The following is a 24,579-nucleotide window of genomic DNA, read 5'->3' on the forward strand; positions in this document are numbered from 1 at the left end:
CGTCCGAGGGAAAGTCTGCACCTGTTGAACTTCTGCCTGGCACGCAGCTCCTAAAAGACCTCTGGGGCCCGGGGGTGGGGTGGGGAGATGTAAAACCTAAGAGGCCGCAGTCTTCTTATACACGTGTCCTCGGGAGTGCGCTCTCCACTGACTCCAGGGAGACCTGCTTTCCAGCAAACGTAGGCGTTGGCTGCACGCCGCAAATCCGACTGGATGCGTGGAGCAGACTCTGCCTCGCGATCTTCCCTGAGGAGGGACAGAGCGCGCGCGCGCTACCGCCGCCTCCGCTGGCTTCCCGCCTTCTGCAAGAGCAGCGAGCAAGCCCACCTTGCCGGCAGTTGGCTAGTTCCGCGCGGACGAGCAGGCAACAGACGCCCTTGGACAACCGGGGGCCGCGGAGGGGGCACTAGCGGCGAGGCAGCGGGTCCTTAGAGCCCGAGCTCAGCAGCGCGTGGGTGGCGCGCCCAAGAGGTGGGCGAAGCCGCCCCAGCGCTGCTGACAGCCGCCTCTCCAGAGCAGGGGCGCTGCCTGCCAGCCGAGCGGAGGCGTTTCTTCCCCCTCACTCCCCTCTATTGCTTCAAGCTGCCGCCGCCACTGGAGAACTAAGAAGACCTGAATTCCTGCGCAGAGAGGAGCCCCCCCGCGCTAGAGAAAGCAGCTCTCCCGCTCGGCGTCCCTCAGCTGCCGGCTCCTCCAGCAGGTAAAGCGGGCGGAGGGGAGACTTGGAGAGCGGTGGCTTGACCCCGGGCCGCTTGCCTTCCTACCTGAGGGCAGAACAACTTGCCTCACCCAGCGGTGCCTTGGCGTGGTGGCACCGCCGCTGCGTTTTGGCGAGCGCGCCTAGCGACTCTGCACAGTTACGCCGCCCTGGGCGAATTTTTCCCGCCAGCGACGCGCCCTTCGAGCGTCGGGACGGCCGTGCGCGAGAGTGAGGGGTCTCCCGAGGGCGTGCAAAGGGGGCAGGCAACAGGGAGTAAGGGGTGCAATCCGTGTCCTTGTATATTGCCTGCCGGCTGTTAACCTAGGGTCCTAGGCTCACTTATTTGGAAGAACGACCCATTGACTTCAGTAGTGCTGGCTCCTAATAGGTTCGCGGCTGGCTTGCTAAAGTGTGCAGTCCGACACCGTGTCTTTACTAGCAGTGTTCGGATTCCCAGTTCCGTTTTTGCAACCGCGCACTTCCGAAATATTGTTAAAATCGCAAATGCTCTGGACTAAAATGAATGGAGTTACTTCAGAGTGTTGCTGGGTTGTTGTTTTTTGCAGCGCGCGACTGCGGTCACGCTGACATGCAGAAGAGCATACAAATTGCAGTGTTCTAATTAGCAGTTAAATTTAACTAAAACGAAATTACTTTTTATTGTTTATGGGATGCAGCAGTGAAATGGAGCAGACTGTTGTGTGGTACTGAGCAAGGCTGACTGTTTTGCCAGGTTACAAATTGGGTGGAGAATTAATTTTCTGTGAGGGTGCCTCTGAATTTTTATTTCCTGAGAAAATAGAAAGATCGGTGCTATTTTTTTTTTAAACTATGTAACCTTGTATGGTGCACACAGCTTAGTAGTGATATGTATTTAATGATAAGGAAGCTCCAGGAAGGCTGCAATATTATGCACACTCGCCTGGGAGTAAGCCCCACTGAGACAGGAGGTCCTTTCAGCCACCCAATAAAATATTAGAGGGGGGGGTCACTCAGTTGATTATGCAGGACAGGGCTTACCTGCCCCCTCCTCAATATTTTATTCATGTTGGCACCACTGTCAGTAAGTATGCATAGATTTGGGCTGCATATTTGATGGGACTTACTCCCTGGTATGTTTGCCTGAGAGCATACTGGGTATATTTATTTATTACATTTCTGTCCCACCTTTCCTCCAAGGAGCTCAAAGTTCTCCCTCCTCATTTTATTCTCATAACAACCCTGCATGTGGCATAGGCCAGGCAGAGACACAATGACTGACCCAAGGTAACCCAATGAGCTTAGGAAGGGCTGTAGTTCAGTGGCAGAGCACCTGCTTTGCATAACAAAGGTCCTAGGTCCAATCTCCAGGAAGGGTTGGAAATGCTGGAGAGCTGCTGCTAGTCAGTGTAGATGATGCCGAGCTTGATAGACCAATGAGCTGACTTGGTATAAGGTGGTTTCTTATATTCCTATGAACACCCATGGCTGAGTGGTCTCCCAAGTCCTAGTCCAACACTCTAACCACTACTCAGCTTCTCTCAACACAAGCTTTACAAAAGTGTGTTCTTCTGGTTTCAGTTGGGCTTACTCTTAGATAGGACTGAAGCCTCACAAAAGAGTAAGGATGCATACTAAGCTGGTTTCTAGTTGCCAACCAAGAGGTATGAGGTGGTAATTACAATGAGAACCTGTTGGTCAAGCACCTTTAGGTTGTGATGTGTGGCCCATCGCCCCCACTCCCTACTTAAGTGGTCCTCTAGTAAGCAACTTGCTGAGCATAAACAAACATACTAGAAACACTCAATGCATCCTCTCTGAGTTTCCTTATTCTTCCATGCCTTCCTGTCAATTTTAACATATTTTATGAGACTTATGGAAACAATTATCAGATAAGAAAGCAAACTCTGGGTATGACTCAGGCCAAAGTGGAGTACTAATTTATATATTCATTTTTTTAGTATGAGTGCTGGAGTTGCAATGGGAAAGTATCAGGTTGAGAAAGCTTTAAGCAACCTCCTTCCTGATACTTCTCCAATCTAAAGAACCATACAGTATTCCAAAGCTGCTTTCCCTGTCAGAGTTTCGTTAAGTACATATAATGCATTATTTCAGCCTTTAGTGCCAGGTCAACTTGAGGAATACAAGGTAAATGCACTGTTTCATGCAGACAGGTGTGTGTGTGTGTGTAGTGCAAAATTAGAATGTTCTGCTTAATAGAGGCTCCCATTTTTTCATCTTCCTGTTACTAAATGAAAATATATATTAGATTCTTAATTATCTTTCCTGTTTGTCTCCAAATTAGGCAACATTTTCAACAGCTGCAGTCTTCAAAAACAGAGAAGATGGAAGAAGTTATAGAGCTTTCACCTGATGGGAACTCTCTGATAAAAGCAGTCTATCAAAGCAGACTTCGTCTCACAAGGCTGTTGTTAGAAGGTGGGGCCTACATTAACGAAAGTAATGACCGTGGTGAAACCCCTTTAATGATTGCTTGTAAGACAAAGCATGTGGACCATCAGAGTGTTAGCAAAGTCAAAATGGTGAAGTACCTCCTGGAGAATAAGGCAGATCCGAACATACAGGACAAAACTGGGAAGACAGCCTTAATGCATGCTTGCTTGCAGAAGGCTGGTCCTGAAGTGGTTTCTTTACTGCTTAAAAGTGGAGCAGACATAAGTCTGCAAGACCATTCTGGCAATTCAGTTCTTGTTTACTCAGTGAATTCAGAGGACAAGGAAACCCTCAAAGTTCTCCTAGATGCTTGCAAAGCAAGGGGGAAAGAAGTCATAATTATTACGAAAGACAGGTCTCCATCAGGGAGGCAAAGAATTAAGCAGTACTTAAATGTTCCTCCTCCTGACACTGATGAAGCTCATTCTTCAAGTTCTTGCACTTCCCCATCAGATGTAGAAATCAAAACATCTCCCTCACCACAGTCAAACTCAAAGGAGACAGAAAAGGGTCTCTTTAACTTTAAAGAACCAAATCATCCTGGAAGAAAGGAAGATGCCCCTGAACCACATTCTCCTTCAAGAAAACCCAACTTGGCACACACAGGACCTCAGATGCAGCACGTATATTCTGATCCTTGGATGAAGCCTTCCTCCTCACTTTTTGATCAGAATCAAATATCCCCTTTACAAGAAGAGCTTCAGGACATAACTCCAGAGGAAGAATTGTGTTTTAAAATCAACAGCCTGGCCCTGTCCAAGAGATTTATCACCAGACACCACAGCATTGATATAAAGGATACTCTTAATTTCTTGAAAAACTTTGAGCAAACTGCCTCAAGAAAAATGTCGTATGATGAGATAAATTCTCAGTCACTCTCTGGTGAGACTTACCACAATAGGAGCGAAGCTGCAGCAGATCAGAGCGAAGCTCCTGTAGACCAGAATCCAGATTCCGCCCAAATGACCTTTGTTTCCACCTTGAAAAACATTGTTCAAAGAAGAAATCTGGGGGCAAATCACTACAGTTCCGATTCACAGCTAACAACTAGCTTAAGCCCTCTTACTGAAGACAGCAAATCGCTTCTAGGGAAGAAAAAGCTGCTCTCCCCGTCTCCATCTTTGTCACTGAGTTCCAGAGAACTGATAGAAAACATGCCTCCCAGTTTCTTGAGCAGGAGAAATCATGCCATTTTAGAGAGGCGGGGTTCAGATCACACTGCCCTGACCAGACCTTGTTTTCTTCCCCCTTTAAATGTGAACCCTCATCCCCCAATCCCTGATATCTGTAAGATTAATACAGTGGTTTCTTGTGGACAAAAGACCCTAATTCCAACAGCACCCATTTACCCCAAAGACTTCAAAAGTAAAACACTCTTGACAAGGAGGCAATCATTACAAACTGAACAGATCAAACAGCTGGTAAATTTTTAGTTGATTACTGGGGAACAGTGGCATACAACTTGTACACACTAACAAGTATTATTTTGGAATGTGAGAGGGGCTGGACTGGACTGTAGCAACACCCCCTCCCCAACTCTTCATTGAACATCAGCCTTGAGGTTGAGCTGCAAAAATTGTTCTGGTTAGTTGCCGAGGAATAATTGCAAAATATTGTTATCTTCATTGTAACTTACTATGGAGAAAACAATGAATATGGTTCTCCATTGTCTGCATAGATAATACAAACCAGAATTTTCTGATAAGGCATTCTAGGGTTTGCAAATACTAGGGCCAGTCTCTTACAGCAAGTTTACTAATGCCTTATCTACAGTGTATGACTATTTTTAAACAGCTGTTACAGAACTAAATCCTATATTGTGCAACAGACAGTTCAGCTATACAATGGGAACAACCCAGTACATGGTGGGAATGTGTTCAAGCCCATTGATTTCAATAGGTTTAGTCATGCTTAATTCTGTGCTGGATTATGTCTAGTGTCTATTATTCTTACATTAATGTATCCTCTCTTAAAAGATTGCAAACATCTGAAGAGAAGTGAATGAATTGAATGAAGGAAAAGTATAAAGCTTTAGCAACAACTAGGGGGGAAGGCAGGACACATACGAACAATAGAAAACACAACATTTTAGAAAAGTATTGCATCCAATTTATAACAGATGGAAGAGCTGCTGTAAAATCCAACAAACATCTCCAGTTTTGCAGAGTGAATGTTTTTCTGTTTAAATTTTGGAAGCTTTTGTTGTTTGTTCATCTTGAGTATTTAATACATTTTGGGGCAGAGGAGCAACCATGGAAGTAATGAAGATATACTGGTGTCATTTTACTGCATTAAACTCTAGCTTTTGCTGCTTTTTTGGTTTTTTAATCCCCAAACACTTTCTTTCCCTCTGGCCACATTCTTGAATTTATAGGATTCGGTGGATTGTGGGAATCTTTTGTGATAGATGCCTAAATAATATAGTCATTAGGGTGAGGATTCACTATGAGGGGAAAAGTGGGACGAAAGGGAGCTCTACGTGCATCAAACAGTAATTTATTATACTTATTATGTTTCAATTAAAATCTTTTTCAGGGTGCTGTAATCAGAAAGTGTTCTCAAAGTGTTATTTGAGAACATAAAGCATTATTGTTTTACAGTATCCCTGACACAGATTTTAATCAAAACATATTGAGGCTGTTAAATGTATTGTTTTGTGCACTTTGAGATATCTCCTCCACCAGGTCTTGCATTTGTTCCTTCCCTTTCTCCCTTAAAGTCTCAAAGGCACTGGGGAAGACAGAGAGAAGCAGCAACGGCATGAGACAAAGAAGGGAAGGTGAGTCCCCTCCCCATTACTTTTGCTGCTGTCATCTACCTCTTCTGAATTAGCAAGCTGCTCTTTGCAATGACAACTGATTTTATGCAATCAATTCTCATGTGACTTCTCTCCAACTGTGTGTATTTGTGTGTGCGTGCATGGATCATTAAAATAGGATCTTGGCAAAACTGGGCGTTATCATGGAGTGCCTGGCAGACAAGTTTCTTTGATGTGCACGTTGGCAGGAACTATGTAGTCTGGGATTATGAAAAAGAAGCTGCCACCAAAATGTCAGCTAGGGTAGAGACGAGTCAAAAGGTAACAGAAAAAAATGGTGAGAGAGACAGTATTTCTGTTTGGGACTGTGGGAGAGATTCCTCCCATGATCCACTGTTTGTGGGACAGGAAGGGCTGGTCCAAGACATTTTGGCACCTGAGGCAAACTGTAAAATGGCGCTTCCCCTCCCTGCAAGGGAAGAAGAAGGAAGAGAAGGTCAACATCAGGAACAAGTGGGGAATAAAGATCTACATCACTTCTGGATCCTACCATCTGAGGTGGTTGCCTCATCTTGCCTCATGGGTGGACTGGCTTTGGGGATGGGAGTGTGCTAGAAAAAAACTAGCCAAAACACTGGCTATAGACCTCCAGTAGTTATTGTTACAATTCAAGTGTGGTAAAGGCATAATTATCTCACTTTTCTCCCCTTTGAACACAGCCCGCCTGCCCCCAGTTCTGGTTTATGTAGCTTCTGGTGCCTCTAAATGGGGATGTGCATTAAAACACAAATCCAATTCAACATACCTGAAAGAGTGTCTCCACCCCCATCATTCAGCCTGGACACTGAGGTCCAGTTCTGAGGGCCTTCTGGTGGTTCCCTCACTGAAGTAAAGTTACAGGAAACCAGACAGAGGGTCTTCTCAGTAGTCACACCTGTCCTGTGAGCACCCTCCCATCAGATGTCAAAGAAATAAATACATGGCTTTCTGAAGACAGCCCTGTATCGGGAAGTTGTTAATGTTTGATGTCTCACTGTGTTTTTTATGTTATGTTGGGAGCTGCCCAGCCAAAAGGGTGGGGTATAAGTAATATAGTATTATTTATTTATTTATATTATTATTATTATTATTATTATTATTATTATTATTATATTGCTCATGCAGCATAGATCTTGATAAATTGGGGCAGGTGTTTTTTTATCTTTGCTCCAGATCTTTCACATCCTACAGACATTTGCTATGAAAAGCAGCTATGTTGTTTACTTGCGTTTTATTGGAGTGGGAAAGAGTGCTGATATTGTAAATGTCAGCATTAGTGTTTTGTACTGGAACAGTTCCTGTGAAACATTTATCAGATTTCTGTGTTCGCTGATAACTGGCACTATGTTGTTACTTGAAAATGTTTTGTGGCTTTAATCTTTCAGTAATTTCTGATCTAATCAGAAAGCAAATGTTATTGACTGAAGGCCCTGAATAATTAACAATATTCTGTTCAGGGTGGCTAGTAGTGCTTTGCCTTACTCGCTTATACAAAGACAGTAGATCCATAGTAAAGAAGACAGCTATTCTATACTAATTAATATGCAGCTATACAATGTTTCTGTTATAAACAGATTCTCGACAGTATCCAGGTTCACACTTATAGCCTCTTCACCTGTTATTTCCACCAACTCCAAGGCTGTCTCCAAAACAGTGCTTTACCCAGCATCCCATGCTATCTCATGTTCTTGTCTTCCAACCTCACCACCATTCTGTTTTCTTACCTTCCTGCAGATGAGGAGTTATTGTGGGAATTAATATTAAAAAAAGGTTCAGGTATATATTTCCCCCCATGTCTGCCATCTCAAAAAGAACAGGGTGATCTGAGGAGGGAAGCCATGAATGAACCTCCACCCCTGGTCTCCATGGAACCCATAGCAGAAAACAACAGCACTATTGAACAAAATGGGGGAGGTTATAAGGTTAGTGGTGCTTCTTATCCCAGGCAAATCTGCTTCCTTTGCTTCCTAATAAAGTAGAGTAAAGCATTCCAGATAGTAGTGCTGAATGAATTATAAATGAGCATTTATAATTATGACTCATTTCTCTAATGAGTTTAATAGCTTTTTTATTATTGGAAAAGATCTGATATTGCAATGCATTGTGATATTTATAATATTTTGAGCAGTGTTCTGTGTTTTTTTTCCTATTGTACTCCTGAATGATTGGCAATGGCCTTTGGCTTAGCAATAATGGGGAGCTGAACCATCAAATATCAACTGGTACCACCCAAATGGGAGACAGTAAAAACTGTATTTGAGGCAAATTTTAAAGCAAAGAAGCTATCAGACATAGGGCTGCAAATTCTAATTTGAGCCTTTATTGCACTAATTAAGACAGTTTTAATTGTTTTAAAATGTGTGTGGGGTTTTTAAATTATTTGTAAATGTATTGCTTTGCTACTTTGCTGCCCTGTGTTCATTTGGAAGGAAGGGTGTGTCAGAAATTTAATTTAAATAATAACAACCAATTAAACAATATAGGTTCAGCCTAGATAAAAGCCGTAGCAGCGTGTGTGATGGGGGGAGCTGTCCTCCTGACACCATCATTAGTGCTGCTAAATGGAACTAGGGCTGAACTGGGATGGTGTGGGTGTAACAGTGGAAGCACTGTCAAAACAAAAAAATTCCTTCCAGTAGCACCTTAAAGACCAACTAAGTCAGTTCTTGGTATGAGCTTTCGTGTGCATGCACACTTCTTCAGATAGCTCATACCAAGAACTGACTTAGTTGGTCTTTAAGGTGCTACTGGAAGGAATTTTTTTGTTTTGACTATGGCAGACCAACACGGCTACCTATCTGTAAGTGGAAGCACTGGATTGCCTCTGACAACCCTTCCACTGCATCCATATGACCCAAAACATAGCAAGAATTGAGTGTAGCTAAGATGTCTAGTTACTGTGTGTACTTTTTTAAACACTGCATTCCGTGTTCCTACTTTGAAAACAAGGCTATAACAGATATCACGGCTCAAGAATGCCCCTTATTTTTTACAAAAAGATGAATTGTGTATATTAAAATAATTGTTGACTCCTGACAAATTATGAAACGACAAAGGCAAATCATAAGCTTCAACGGGTATTTTTTGGAAACTACTGATATTGGAAAATGACACCCACAGCCATTAATTTCAGTTAGGCTGACTGTTCTTCCATGGTGTGTTCATATTTGTTCATTGACATATGTCCCTTTATGCAGCCACAGATGTGAGTCAATCTGTCTTGACTTCCAGCTGTGGGTGTCATGGGCTGAGGCAGTCCTATGACTGCTGATGACACACTTGTATAGTTCAGCTGTTTACATGCTGGGATTGAGAAGCTACTCACAGCACAAAAACATACAAATAATGCCAGACCTCATAGATACCTGCACTTGCCACCAACATTTATAAGAACACCCTAGTGCATGGTACCCACAGTTGAAAATAAGGAAGTAATAGATAAAAGCGGTAGCTACAATGAGCAGATAGACTAAGAATGGTACCAGGAAGCTAGTGAAACTTCTGGCATTGAGCAAGAATTTTCCCTAAGGGGTGTACCACCAAACCCGGTGCCCAACCCAAATAAAAGCATTTGGTCTGGCAGGAAAACTCAGTAGTGGCTCATAACCCCTCTTAAAAATTAGCAACTTAAATAATTTTTATATTCAGCTGGTAAGTTCCATATTAAGTCTCAGAAAGATGAGTATAGACTTGAGATTGTTTCTGTTGCATCTACTTGGTTTTGGAGTATGCAGCCCAAGCTTTCAAAGAAACATGATTTTGAGAAAATATTGACCAGGCGCCCTAAGTCGCCTTGCAAACACAAAACAGTACCCTCCTTGAAATGAAAATCATTGTTATAATCTATATTTTTCATAATCAAGGTAGGAACATATGCACTGGAAATTATTTTTGTTTGGTAAGTTATTTTATATCTGAAGCAGTCTTACAATGCTCCACTTTAGTTTGTTTTCTCTCTCACTAATAGAATAGATCATGCTGATCTAATCATGATAAGTAAATGTTTTCATGTCATACCAGTTGCCTCGTTTGAGGGCTGTTAACCTGCAAGTTCTCCAGATGCACAGTATGTGTAGATACGACAATCTTACCCCTGGCGTCCACATGTTGAGTGGATTGTGGCAAAGGAGTTTTATTTGATTGGGGTTTTATTTGACCAAGGACCAGACATGTGTACAACTGCAGCACATGGGCTCCTTTTAAAATGGTCTGCTGAATGTGTGGACAACAGGGGGCAACTTTACCTTTCCCCTTCATGCATGTATCATAGAGTGCTTGAAGTAAACATCTCTTTGGTCCCGGTCGCCCCCATATTGTACAATATTTATATACCTGTATCTGATAAATTTTGTAAAATAACTTCCTTACAAAGACTGAAATGTAGTACCAGTAGCTTTCAGGAAACTTTCTCATGCTTTTATTTATATGTAATTTATTTTTATAAATTCAAAATTGTATATCCTTTTGAATTGTTTGATGTTTTGTGATAAACATGTAATTCCACATGTAAATCATGTATTTGATATGAATTCATACGTGGGTTCTCTACTGCCTAACCGCCCCCTCCCAACATTCATGTAGAAGTATGTGCATTTTCAAATGGATAGGCATATGTTTAAGAGAAAAGAGCTTACCTTGACTCATTCCAGTCTGCTCCCTGAACACTGTGTAAGCAGATGCAAATGTGGGCAGTTCAATGTCATCCAAGGGTTTGACATTTCAGGTTATAAGAAAAAGGATTAAGGGAATAATGAGTTTTCCAGTATCAAAACCACTGTCATAAAAAGAGATGGGAGAATTGTTCTCTTTGAAAGAAAAATTCACCTTGCAGAGAAGCAAATGTAGGTTGGAAATTGCCACAGAATTTATCAAATGCATTTCAAAATGAAACAGCATGAGTTTCCTTTTCAGTTGTGATTCTAAGCTTCAAAACCCATCCAGAATTTTAAGATGTAATGGGGAATTAGTTTGGCATATTCCTTAATGCTCACACTGTGGATTTCCTTGCATTGTATACAGGCAAGCTGAGCAATATATGGAAACAATGCGACTATTGAGACATACAGAGATTCAGCACTAGATCTTTTGGAATGGTTTTCCTTGATGACCTGAGCATAATGCTAATCTGGCAAGATTTACCGTATTTTTCGCTCTATAAGACACACCAGACCACAAGACGCACCTAGTTTTTGGAGGAGGAAAACAAGAAAAAAAATATTCTGAATCTCACAAGCCAGAACAGGAAGAGGGATCACTGCGCCGTGAAAGCAGCAATCCCTCTTGCTGTTCTGGCTTCTGGGATAGCTGCGCAGCCTGCATTCGCTCCATAAGACGCACACACATTTCCCCTTACTTTTTAGGAGGGAAAAAGTGAGTCTTATAAGAGCAAAAAATACGGTAGTTCTATACATGTTACAGCTATCATCTATCTATAGATCTATCATCTATCTGATTTTATCCTTATAGAATCATAGAGTTGACGTCATACCAGTTTAAGCAAAATGTAATGACTTATCACAGAAGCTGATGTATTAGCAATCCTGCCAATATGGAATCCAAAATGCACTGAATTAATTCATAGGTTGAAAACAAAGCAACAGTGGTGTTTCTTCCACTGCAAAGCTATTTCCCACTACAGTGGTACCTCAGTTTAACAACAGCCCTGCTTATGAACTTTTCAGTTTACAAACTCTGCAAAACTGGAAGTAGTGTCCCGGTTTGCGAACTTTACCTCTGTTTATGAACGGAAGCCGAACGGTGGAAGGGCACTGGCAGTGGGAGGCCTCATAAGGGAAAGTGTGCCTCGATTTAAGAACAGTTTCAGTTTAAGAACGGACTTCCGGAACAGATTAAGTTCGTAAACCGAGGTACCACTGTACAATCATTTATTTGTGCAGTCTGACAATTTCTCTAAGCTTTTGTTACACTCTTCCTCTATGCACTAGGTTGTAACTTGTAACTTTTTATGAGATGATATATTCTACAGACATGAGTTACATTTTAGCTTTCTATTTACAGTGGACTGTGGCAAAAAACAAATTCCTGTTTTCCACCTACCAAAGAGCTGGTGTGCTTTGCCTACTTAATATTTTAAAAACAACTTCCCAAGTTTGGTGGGACCATTCTATGTTCATTCTTTCCAGAAGCCTTTGGGCCAACCTAAAACCTGCATTTCACCTAGCAGAGCCTAATCATAATATCTGCTGCTACCTCCGACCACCACAGCTGTCCAATGGGGCCTGGGCCAAATCAGTGTGCGCCCCATCCCATTGCCTTAATCTCCCCACTGTCTCTGCCCACTTCCTCTATGTGGTGGCGCTCCTCCTACCACCACCACCCTGGCTTTCCCCCATTATGCTGCTGCTTTAGTGGTGACAGCTTCTCTCCTTTCTCTCCTCAATGGTTCATTTCTTTCTTTCTTTTTGTGTACCTGCACCCTCCCTGCCATGCTCCAGGAAAGGATGTGGAGAGCTTTCTGGGGTGGGAATTAGAAGGGCCAGCCAGGAACTGGGCTGCTGACCATCGTTGCAGGTGTAGGGTGTGGGGGGACGGGAATGCAGGGCACGAGGTGGTTGCCCCTAAGGAAAAACCCCAGCACCATTCCTTGGGCACAGTTTTGCCTACATTCTGTCTTGAGTCTGTGACAGGACGCAGATTCCATGGCTCCACCACCAGCCAATTTCTCTCAGCCATCTCCATTTGTTTATAACAACCTGAAAAAGAGGTCAGGATAATTTGAAAGCTTGCACACTGATTGGTGACATTTTGGTTAGCCTAAAAAAAGGTATTGCCCTAATAAGAATTTTGAAAGGTTATTCTTTACTTAAAGATCCTTAAATGTTCATGAATTAGAATCTCCTTCTGATAAAGTGAACTCTTATCCTCCAAAGGTTATGCCATGATTAGTTTACTAGTCTATGAAGTGCCACAGAACTCAGCTTGTAAAAGTCTTGTGTTGGGAAGCTTTCTTGCATTTGTCAGCTTATCAAAGAAACAGCCAAACTTTCTAAATCTAACTCCCACAAGTTATTTGTATAATTTTGCTTTAAATGTTAATAAAGTTATTACAGAAATAAGTAGCTGTCTTTTGACAATGTAGGAGAAACTGTATCGAAGACATGCTGGTAATTTCAAAAACAGTTTTATTGAGTCTGAGGAAAGAGATTTCTGCAACATCAAATCATTTTAGAACGATTACAGTTTCATTTATGTATTTTCTAGTGCACACAAATGCTGGTAATATAAAGCAAATAACATGCACCCATAAGGATAACATTCTTCAGTTTCCAAGCACAACAGCCCAGCTTTGTATGGGAGCTCTATGAGATAACATAAAGTAGGTTTATGGAAAGTACAGAAATAAATCTATTCAGACTGTAACCAAAGGCTCTGTGATTACAAATAGGTGGATAATGAAGAAAACACAATAAGCTTAACATCCAGGTAAGGAAAAAAATGACATTTTAAGTGGATGGATGTGAATTTGCCTTCTATAAAAGTTTAAAAAGCATGGGACCTGAGCACTGAAGACTAAAAGGGAATACACGTTTGAGAATTATGTACTGAAGTGGCAGTTGCTTTCAATGAAACATTAATCTGAAGCAGAATCAAACTAAAACCAGATGATGTTGCTGCTAGTTGGAGTTGAGGCTAAGTACTGCTGTTTTATAATGGATGTATGATTTTATTTTGTTTTTAGATTATAGTACTGTTTATACTGTATGTTGTGTTTGCTCCAGTGGAAGAGCTGGGTACAAAACTCTGAAATAAATAATAGAATGAATAAAAATACTTGTTGTAGTTTCATTATTATGTTAAGTATAGTATGATGTTGCAGTCTGGTATGTAAGAGATTAAGTATGCCAACTCTTGATTCAAATGCAGATAGACTTGCATTGACACTGGCAGGGTGATTTTTAAAATGTTTCTACACAGGTAAAAAAAACATACCTTTTGTCTTTACGAGTAAGAAATGCTACTGCCCGATCACAGCTACACTAAAATCCTGGATATCTGAATTATTTTTGAGAGGTAGGAATCACTTCTCTGTTTAACTGAATAGATTCAGTTTCTTAAATGTTAGTCAGTGCTGTAACTGTTCCCTTCGCTGACAGCAGCCAACAGCAAAGTTAGGAAGAAAAATGTATCTTTTGGGGGTGAGGGAGACCAGGCAATAATTTCCCACATGTGCTTGATAAACTGAATGACAAATACTTTAGAGGGGCTTTTATGGGCTGAGTAAGAGTTTTATTCATCAGTTAATTTCATTAATCTGATGAAATAGGCTTGCACTATAGTAGTTCTACCTGCTCCATCACTCTTTTCAGTGCACTAGGTGAGTATTGCAGAATCAAAAGTGCTGGCTGTAAGACCTTCAGGTGTGTTTCCATGGCTGAGGCCAACATGGGGATATTATAGCGCTCCACTTTAGGCAATGGATCATATATACAATGAGTTAACATGGAGGTAAGTATAGCAATCAGTGGATTTCAAGTATATTACACTTTGTGTGCCCATGGGATAGTGGCACTATGGTATCCAGAACAGGAACTTTTTTGCATAGATTAGGACAGAGATGGGGAGCTTGTGGTCCTCCAAATAGTTTGTTTGATTCCCAATTCCCATCAGCGCAGCAAGCATGACCAGTGGTCAGGGAATATGGGAGTTAGAGTACAACTACTTCTGGAAAGCCATAGTAAAAGTTCTATTTAATGTCCAGGTCTAACTCTCTCAACTCCCATACCATCCCAAGAATTCCCAACTCCCAGAAGCAGATTGGGTGAGCAAGGAGCACTGCAAAGAGAAGCGGAATATGGGAAAGCCCCGTTCCATAAACATGAACTCCGATCACAGTCTGTTCTCTTCAGGCCGCAATTTGCATTCCTATGGCCTTTCTAAACTCAGACTTTTGTGGTTCTAAGATATCATAAAAAACTCTACTTTTATCAAAGCTCTCTCTGATGAAGAGCAGATCTTCTACGGAATAGTCATCATGTTTTCCTGTCCAAATTGTCAGAGTGTATCTGGAATGAAAGTCACCAAAACTTTGGTTTAATTTTATAGAAGTCTACATAAAACTTAAGCAAATAACATTAATATTAAAATTTAAGATAGGCAGAATCCATTATTAAAATGATAGAAGTGTCTCTGCTAATATTTTCTCAACATCATTGCACAGCTCCTTCCTCTAGCACACCAGCATCATGGTTGACTTGCATTAAGTCCAAGTTCCTTTTTATGTCCAAACTGGGGAATTCCAACAATGTCAGAAAAAAATACCAGGTATTTTTTGCATATATTGAAGTTGCCTTATACAATCATTCCATTCTGTCAACAGTTTTTAAGCATATGTGCACAAGCTCATTGTTTTTTGTTCAAGTATGTCCATCATTAATAATACCAACACAAGAAGCTGCCTTATGCCAAGTCTGCCCCTTTGCCCATCTAGCCTACTGTCTACACTCACTCTCCAGGGTTTCAGATGGGGGCAATTTTCATCCCTACCTTGAGAAACCAGGGACTGAACCCAAGAACTTCTGCATACAAAGCAAATTGTTCTACAATTGAGCCACGACCCTTCTCTTTAATACTTAAATGTTGAACTATATACCTGACACACTGATTTAAAAAATGAATGGGTAGTTAACTAGCATTAATGCTAAGCTATTGGTGTACAGAAGCTTTCCATTCAGTTCTATGAGGGAGAAATGCTCAATGGACAATGAACATACTGTTACATGCCACCCCAAGCTCCCAGTTGGTCTCCAATCTCCAAATCACCCCAATTGATGTTAACTATACCTGTTTGACTGCTGTAATAACCACAGTAGTTCAGGTATTGACTGACGGACCAAAGCAGCTCGAACAGGAAATGTTATTGGCTGAGTAAGATCTCTACATATCTTGGCCATCTCTTGCACCATTGCTAAACTATAGCCTAAAAAATAATAATAACAAAACACATAATTATTTCAATAACTTATTTTGCCATCTCAGCAGCATGCATGGGTTTTTTAAAGTTACAACCACAAAATATTAATGATCAGAAATAATTTTTCAGGAACTAGGCACCAGGGGGAGAGACAATGATCACCAAGCGGTGAAATGGGCTCAGGAATCTTAAATCCAGACTCAAATTCCTGTTGGCTTCAGAGCATACAAACCTAGAAAAACATTTATTTTCAAATAGCTGGGAAAACAGGTTCCATAATGTGTTGCGTGTACAGGCGCATGGAAGATAACAGTCCTGGATTTTAACATGACCCAGGCACACTTCACATGTTACAGTAATTCACAGTAAGTTACTTCCACTTAATTTAAGCGGGCAGCTCTGCATGCTCATTCTTTTGTACACACAGAGCAGCTTTCCTAATTTTATTTAATTGGGGGGGGGGAAGCATCACAGCATCAGAGGTCCCAAACCTGAAAGGAACAGATAGACAACTAAGATGACCAAGTACAAGGAAACACAAATTAAAATATAAAATATAAACTATGTCAATGATAACAGCTTGACATAATTTCCTAGAATGCATGCTGTTAGGTAAATTAACTGCATGATTTTGTATCTTGCATAGTATCAGGTGGATGAATTCTTGCGAAGCATTCCAATATTTATTCTTACCTTTATTGCATTTTAGATTAATCCACCCAGTTGTCCATCCTAATGACAAAGTTACATCTGGAAAAAATGTTATCACAGTGTCTAGAAACCCCTTTGCATCTACTACACAATTACTTCCATTTGGTCCAGGAAGAATGTCTGCATTAATCCAAACCGGTTGTCTGAGTTTTATGTCTCCAAGAAGCTTCATTGATGGATTAACAGCTGCTAGGCTGTAAAGACAGAACAACAAGTAATCTGAATACATCTTAGTAAAGGTAAAGGAACTCCTGACAGTTAAGTCCAGTTATGAACGACTCTGAGGTTGCAGGGCTCATCTCGCTTTACAGGCCGAGGGAGCTGGCGTTTGTCCGCTCCGCAGACAGTTTTTCTGGGTCATGCGGTCAGCATGACTAAGCCACTTCTGGTGCCATGGAACACTGACACCAGAGCAGCGCAAGGAAACACCCTTTACCTTCCCGCCAGAGTGGTACCTATTAATCTACTTGCACTTTTGGTGTGCTTTCGAACTGCTAGGTTGGCAGGAGCTGGGACCGAGCAATGGGAACTCACCCTGTCATGGGGATTCGAACTGCCAACCTTTTGATCAGCAAGCCCAAGGCTCAGTGGTTTAGACCACAGCGCTACTCGCTTATCTGTAACACTAGGATTGATTCATATAATGCTCTTTATTGTCAGCTTCTAAAGATTCTTACACCAGCTCAGCAAATTAACCATGATAACAGAGACTGTAAAGTGATTAATACTTTTGTACCAAATACATGTTAAATTAAGCATCATTAAATATAGTGTGATGCTTTATGGTTCGAGCTCTATTCTAATATCTATAACAGCTGCATTGTAACATCATATATTCTAGCTGCATGTGACCATTTCTTAATGTCTCGTTGGTCTTGCTTTTATCTGTAATTTTAGTTTTTGTAAGCTGCCTTGTTGTACTGTATTGAATAAGAAGGATAAGGTATAAATTATATTAAGAAAATGCAATGGACCTGAGGCTGCAGATCACATGAAAGTGGGAAAGGTGGGAACTGAGGAATTTTGCAGGGGGAAATGTTTAACCTAAGCAAAATGCTTTCTTTTATTGTATCCTAAAATGCTTTAAAACTTAAGAGATAATAATGGGTTTGCTGTTGGCTATATCTAATGTTATAATTACTGTTAAGACAGAACTGTAGAATTGTACTTGTGCAGTTCTATGCAAGTTTACTGGGAAGACAGTCCCACTAAGCTCAATGGAACTTACTTCTTAGTAAGCATGTGTGCATTTAGGACTGCACCCTTAATCTTACAAACATGTATCTATATATATTCCAAATACCTTTTAAAATCAAGCTTGATGCCCTTGCTAGTGTTTTTAATTTCATTCAGCCATTCCTTTAATGTGTTATCACTACTGGTTTCAGGTGGATGAGCCATGATGGGCTCACCACTTCCCTCTTCTTCACAAAGAAGAACATCAGCCTCTATCATGTGAGCTGGACCTGTTTGTTTAAAAAAAACATGAACAGAAACAGTAAAACAAGCAGTGTTGTGACATTTAAATTTGTCATGTATAAATTGTATTGCTATCTAACATTTATGTATCACTTAAGAGTCAGTTTAATCCACTTGAAGGAGATCACTAGACACAGACAGTGGAAACATAGATTCATATCTCTGTTCACATAGCTCATCTGGGAGGCTTGGGAAAACCAGGACTATTGCATTCACTTAGACTTGTCAGTGTTATTTTAAATATATTAATAAATACAAATATTTCCTAATCACACTATAGAGCAGGTTTGTTTGCTGGAATAGAAGTATCTAGCTTAAAACATTAAGTTTAAGAATCTTTGCTTTAAAAAACAGTTGACAAGTTAATTTGTGAGTGGGCAGTAAATTGAAAGGCACACTAATTGCATTCTTCTCCTTATTTTGTACTCCACAGAAGCTACTTAATTAATTTCTCATGTTTGTGCTTTTTAAGGCAAACAATTTAGGCTCCAGTCCTAATCATATCTACTCCAAAGCAAGTCCCATTGGATTAAATGGGTCCTATTCCCAGGTCAATGGGATTAGGGTTATAGATTTACAGTGCAATTCCAACCCAGGATCTGCCAAAATGAACAAATGTTGATCTGGCAAATCTTGAATGCAGCTGGGGCTATGCTGGAGCAAGTCCCTCAACCTTGCTCAACTGGGACTCATCCAGAACTTAAACTGGTGTAATTTAAAATGGTATGTCCCCACAAAAAGGGAGTTCTGGAGTAGGGCAGGACAAGGAGAGACTTGCACTTGAAGGTACTGAGGGGATGCTCATCAAATATGCAGATGACACCAAAATGGGAGGGGTAACTAATGTTGCAGGACAGAATCAGGATTCAATATGACGTCAACAGATTGGCCCAAACTAAGGGACAAATACAAGGTTCTACACTTCAGCAGGAAGAACCAACTACACAAATATAAGATGGAGGGCACCTGGTTTGCATGTGAAAATGATCTAGTGGTCTTAGTAGGCCCCAAGTTTAACATGAGTCCACAGTGTGATGTAGCAGCAAAAAAAAGCTATTGCTATTATTGGCTACATCAGCAGAGTTACAGTGTCCTGATCAATGGAAGTAACAGTCCTGCTCTATTCTGCCTTGGTCACACACCTGGAGTACTGTGTCCAGTTATTGGAGCCACAATTTAAGGAGGATATTGACAAGCTGGAACATGTGCAGAGGAGGGCAACCAAGATGTTGAAGTGCCTGGAAACCAAGCATAATGAAAAATGGTTGAGGGCATTTGGTATGTTTAGCCTGGTAAAGAGGGACTTAGAGAAGATATGATAGCCATCTTCAAATATCTAATATCCCTGGTTTCTTTCTCACCTTAACTGATTTCCAGTGTGTGTGCTGCTGCATGCTTATCCCAGAGAGCAAAAGCCATTGACTTAAGTGCTGCTTACTTCTGAGTAAAGTGTGCAACCTCCAAGTTGGTGCCTTTCTGCACTAAAAGGGAAGTGAGGTATTCTCAGAAGTTCCTGCCTCTGGCATGCCAGATTTAGGCTGCAGTCCTGTGTACTCAGTTTCCTCAGAGTAAGCCCCACTGAACTTGGTGATATATACTCATGAGTAGACATTTATAGAATTTGCTGTTAAGCCCCCAGTTTAAGTCTTTTGTGATTATTTAATTACATCAAGCTTTTTTATGGAGATGGGGGCACCAATATATCTCCTTGCCAAGGGCGCAAGGGAACCTAGGTACGCCTCTACCTGTAGCCGAGCAGGCAGGATACCTGTGACCCCTCTAAATGTTGCTGGACTTCAGCTACCATCAGCCCCAGTTACCATGGCCAATGGGATGACAAGAGGTATACTCTAGCAACATCCTGAAGGACATTGGTTTTCCACCACTGCTGTCACATAACTAGACTGGGGGTTCAAATATTTTACCACCATCACTCCATGCAATCTCTTATTCCCTGTTTAGGATGGGCTCGTGCCATAAGGTTCTCTGCCTTTCCCATCTTGGAAATTTGCTTAAAGGGTGTTATATAATAAATAATTGCAGCCACAATGGAATGCCTTCAGAAAATGTTGCATAAAGCTTATGATGCACTCATATTTTTCACATATTGTCTCAAAACATAAGGGCTAGAAATGCATTTCTGAAGTGGCATGGCTGCCAGGCAACTGAGTAGCTCTCTGATTTGATGATCACAAAAGAAACAAACTATTATTCTAACAAACCACATGCAACGCTCTGGTAATTCAACTCTGGCCTCAGAAGTGCTTCCATGATACATTGTGAAACTAAAATAATCCACTTTTATCATATTCTCAGTTAACAGTTGGTCTGTTTTCAAATATATTGTCCAGCAAATACTTACTCTGTATCGCCTCTGTCATTTGTAACTTATTATTTGCTCTATGGTACCAGATGATTTCAGCTCCATCTCTTGTTTTAATTTGTTTGGCATTCAGGAAATAATCCAATATATTTTCACTCCAACACCCTATGTTGAGAACATTGGAGGGAATAAATGTCAATGTTAGACAGCTTACAAAAGCTTATTAAGCCGTGTGTGTGTGGGAATAGAGACAACTAATGTGAAACAGAAATAATATCTAGCATTAAGGTAGGAATAAAATAAGCTATTATTGACAATAAAGGAAAGATTTGAACATAAAGGCTAATCAGTCAATCCTTCATTTCATTTGTATGTCACCTTTCCAAACTTCAAACCACATTCAAGGCTGCTTACAACATACAAAAAACCCACATAATTACAAATAACAGTAGTTGTAAACAATTAAAAAAATAACATCAATAGCAGCAACTATCCCACACCTCAACAAAAGCCCCTAAACACTATGCCAGCCCAAGAATTCAGCAGCTTTTGTAGTCAGTCAGGGCCTCACCCTCCCAGACCAGGTGGGAAAAGGCCTGCAAGGCAGGGAGCAGGGTCTTCTAGGAATCATAGTAAAGTGGAACTTTTGAAGGGGAAGGTCTACAGCTCAGTGGCACAGCATCTGCTTTGCATGCAGAAGGTCCCAGGTGTAATCCTTGGCATCTCCAGGTAGAGCTGGGAGAGTGCCATGCCTAAAGTATTAGAGAGTTGCTGCCAGTCAGTGTATATGATACTGAGATTTCCCCATGTGTGGAAATTAACAACAAGAAATTATTATTTGTACCCCATCTTACTGAGTTGCCCCAGCCACTCTGGGCGGCTTTCAACCTATATAAAAACATAATAAAACATCAAACATTAATAATATTAATATTTATTTATTATTTATACCCTGTCCAGCTGGGGTATAAAAACTTCCCTATACATGGTTGCCTTCAGATGTCTTCTAAAAGTTGTATAGTTATTTACTCCTTGAAATCTGATGGGAGAGCATTCCATAGGGTGGGCACCACTACCTAGAAGGCCCAATGTAGCACTATGTGAGGTATGTGTGCATGGAACAAGAGATCCACAAACCATCCAGATCAGAAGTTGTAAGAGATTAATCCAATCCAGTAAGTGGCAGGTTTTGCTTTTGTCGACAGAGGCATGGGTTTGTCAACAAATGGAAGAACAAAGGTTATTCCAGGCAAATTGCTCTTCAGTCATACATGCTCTTCAGTTTTATATCATAAAAAAGCTGTGGGAGCATTAGCAACATAGCCCTCAAAACAAATCAATAACCTTAAGAGGTGGTAATGTGTTTAATTTCTGAAGACACTCCATATCTTTCTCTGTCTGTGTTTCAATTAAACTATCTGACACAGGGTCTTGTATGTAACATTGCAGCAATTGCTTCTCTGATTAGAAAAACAGCATCCTCTTGATTTATTCCTCTCTAATAATCAAAATAGCTTTTTTCAGTCTTCCAGTCAAGTCTCCACAACAGATGTTACACTTACCCACACAAGCTGACCACAGAGGTGAGCAGTGATTTATGTATAGAGAACAAAAGGTTAATATTTGCACCGGCACACCTGCCCTGCTCCTCATTCTAGCAGGTGCACCCAAGAAGCAACCAACCAAGCATGTGCATGCAAAAAAGGAGAAAGAGAAATCACAATGCATGGGGGCTGGAAGGAAATCTTCACTCAAAAACATGTGGAAGTTTCTATTTCAGCCTTTCCCAATCCGTTGCCCTCCAAATATTATTGGACTACAACCCTCAACATCACTTTGGGGAATTGCCATAGCTCAGTGGCAAGTTCCAGGTTCAATCCTGGGAATGTCCTGTCTGAAACCCTGAAGCACCAGTCAGTACTATAGACAGTATAGATCAGGTGTCTGACCTTGGCTTTTCTGTATTTATATCCCACCTTTCCTCCAAGGAGTTCAAGGCAACACACATACTTCTCCTCCCCATTTTATCCACACATGCCTGTGAGGTTAAGTGAGGCTCAGAGAGAGTGGCCCCAAGGTCGCCCAGTGAACTTCAATGGCCGAGTCAGAATTTGAACCCTGGTCTCCTGAACCAGCGCTCTAACCACTATACCACACTGTTCCCCTATTTTACCACTGGCCACGTTTGCTGGACCTAATGGAAATCGGCGTTCAGAATACCTGCAGGTTAACAAGCAGGAGGAAAGACTGCCCTAGTTTAACCCTGGTAGCGCTTTTTTCATGTTTCAAAATGGACACCACCAGCCGATGCTTCCCTTCTCTCTCTGTGGCTTCATGTTGTTTCTCTTTATGTAACGGATACGAATGCTTGACCTCACTTTGTACATCACGGGTGTGCGGAGGTCAGAGCTTTGGGAATCTCCTTTGGCTATTTTTCTACCAGAAACCCCCCTCAAAATCCGAAATATTTGCACTTCCCACCGAGGAACGTGAGTTTTTTCTCCATACAGAAAAAAAACGGTTTCTACAACGCCCCCTCCCCCCCGCTCGGCCGCGCTTTTTTTTAAAAAAAAAATCAGCAGTAAAATGGAAGGAAGGGTGATTTTTGTTGTTAATATATTAAATAATTGGGAGCCAGACGACGGTCTGCCGGCGCTCAACCGGGCGGCACCAAGCCGGCTATGAGGCGGGAAGAAGGGGCTGCTGGGGCATCTCTCTCCCCCCTCAGCTCCAGCGAGCGCGCAAGACTCTCCACGAGGGGCGGCGCACGGACCTTACCCGGCTCGCGCGCTTCCATGTTCGCCGGTAGCGGGAGGAGGGAAGCTGCCCAGATACTTCCAGGCCTCGAGAGCGCCTACGTCGAGCACGCGCCGAGGCCGCGGCGACACGGCGCCAACATATCCTTCCGCCGAGCGGAAGGGAGAGAGAGTCCCATCTCAGGATGCCCTCTGAATCTGATGCTTTGGGATTAAATCTTTCAATCTCGCGCTCCACTGCCGCCTCGATATTGCCCCTTTTGGTTTTAACAATGCATTGGGACGGAGGTTGGGAGGTCCATATGTGCAGAGGGGGCACAAAAGGGGAAATGTCTTTCTAAGTGGGCAAGCTGTGTCCTACGTTAAGATCTTTGGAACAAATATAACGCTCTATTTGGAGCCCAAAGCACCCAGGGCGCAGCCAAGGGGGAGCAGGGAGGGGCAGCTGCCCCCCCAATCAATAAAAACCAATAGCAAACAGGTTCTTCCCCCCACACCCTAACAAAAGGCCTGATCCCACCCCCCAACAAAAATGCTGGCTACACTCATGCAAGCACCTAAGAGTGTGTCCCACAAATACCTTTGGTGCAGCAAAGATATTTAAAAGTATATATCCCATGTGTCTCCTTAAAATGCTGCTCATACAGCTGTATTACTACATGTTTCCTTTAAGTGCCAACCTGCACAAAAACACCATGCAAAAGCAAGAGCAATAAGAGTTTAGTTCTAAAACGAAGTCAGGCAGGAGTGCAGTACACAGCAAGTGACATTACTGCTTGGGGGACAAGAAGTTAAGGGCTGCATTTTGGTCTATTAAACACACAGCTACTCCAAGCAAGTTTTGTCAGGATTCTGAAGGGCACAGATAGCACTTAGAAGGCAGTAGTGCTAGTTTAGTGGATTACTTGCATAGAAGTGAAGGATAGGACTGGCACCTTCAACTGTAGGAGAGCTACCCATCCAATCCCTACACATTTAGTGGTACCTTGGTTCTCAAACTTAATCCGTTCTGGGAGTCCATTTGACTCTCGAAACCGTTCAAAAACCAAGGTGTTGCTTTTGGTTGGCTGTAGGAGCTTCCTGCACTCAATCGGAAGCCGCCTCGGATGTCCGGTTTCTGAAAACGTTCGCAAACCTGAACACTCACTTCTGGGCTTGTGGCGTTCGGGGGCCAAGCCGTTCCAGTACCAAGGTACCACTGTACTTGTTTTAGTACAGGGAGGAGGGTTAACAGGCCTGCCAAATCCAATAAATAACGCTGTGAGAAGTTATTTGGAAAGGGCAATGAAGATTGATTGGTGCAGCCAGTGGTGGAGCTTCATGCTCCAGCACGGGGGGGGGGGGGCAGGCAAAGAGCAGGTAGGGGGCGAGGCTGGCGCGCATCCGGGGACGTGGCACGCCACCCGCAGGGGTGTGGTGTGCATCCTGGGGGCATGGCACACCGCCTAT

The 24,579-nt window shown here is 42.0% G+C and overlaps 2 protein-coding genes across 11 annotated transcripts; one reads left to right on the forward strand and one right to left on the reverse strand.

The window, feature by feature from the left end:
* Positions 1–20: 20 nt before the first annotated feature.
* On the forward strand, positions 21–5,386 carry ANKRD34B (ankyrin repeat domain 34B). The gene is made up of 2 exons (XM_081881209.1): positions 21–700; positions 2,985–5,386. Exon 2 carries the CDS (start codon positions 3,025–3,027, stop codon positions 4,564–4,566), a length of 1,542 nt encoding a protein of 513 aa, XP_081737335.1. The 5' UTR covers positions 21–700; positions 2,985–3,024; the 3' UTR covers positions 4,567–5,386.
* Positions 4,547–23,394, reverse strand: FAM151B (family with sequence similarity 151 member B). 10 transcript variants are annotated; one of them, XM_081881225.1, is made up of 10 exons: positions 21,937–22,377; positions 20,414–20,539; positions 19,194–19,289; positions 17,876–18,038; positions 16,555–16,766; positions 15,732–15,867; positions 14,871–14,953; positions 12,529–12,643; positions 10,565–10,594; positions 4,547–6,360 (listed from the first exon to the last, which is right to left on the reverse strand). In XM_081881225.1, the coding sequence occupies exons 4-10, from the start codon at positions 18,025–18,027 to the stop codon at positions 6,186–6,188; spliced, it is 903 nt and encodes a 300-aa protein (XP_081737351.1). In that variant the 5' UTR covers positions 18,028–18,038; positions 19,194–19,289; positions 20,414–20,539; positions 21,937–22,377; the 3' UTR covers positions 4,547–6,185. The 10 variants fall into 10 exon arrangements, 9 of the variants coding, with proteins under 9 accessions (XP_081737351.1, XP_081737357.1, XP_081737354.1 ...); XM_081881231.1 differs by lacking the exons at positions 19,194–19,289; positions 21,937–22,377 and adding an exon at positions 23,148–23,394; XM_081881228.1 differs by lacking the exons at positions 19,194–19,289; positions 21,937–22,377 and adding an exon at positions 23,153–23,393.
* Between the last annotated feature and the right edge of the window lie 1,185 nt (positions 23,395–24,579).

This window comes from Podarcis erhardii, assembly GCF_964252035.2.
Source record: "Podarcis erhardii genome assembly, chromosome: 11".
NCBI lineage: Eukaryota > Metazoa > Chordata > Lepidosauria > Squamata > Lacertidae > Podarcis > Podarcis erhardii.

Coding starts and splice junctions, on each gene's coding strand:
- FAM151B (XM_081881224.1), bottom strand. CDS start 22,135: ATGTTTTTGAGTGAAGATTTCCTTCCAGCCCCCATGCATTGTGATTTC. Junction 16,767..17,875: donor ATCAAGCTTGATTTTAAAAG/GTATTTGGAATA, acceptor CTGTCTTTACAG/CCTAGCAGCTGTTAATCCAT. Junction 10,595..12,528: donor AAAACTGTGCCCAAGGAATG/GTGCTGGGGTTT, acceptor CTGCTTACACAG/TGTTCAGGGAGCAGACTGGA.
- ANKRD34B (XM_081881209.1), top strand. CDS start 3,025: ATGGAAGAAGTTATAGAGCTTTCACCTGATGGGAACTCTCTGATAAAA.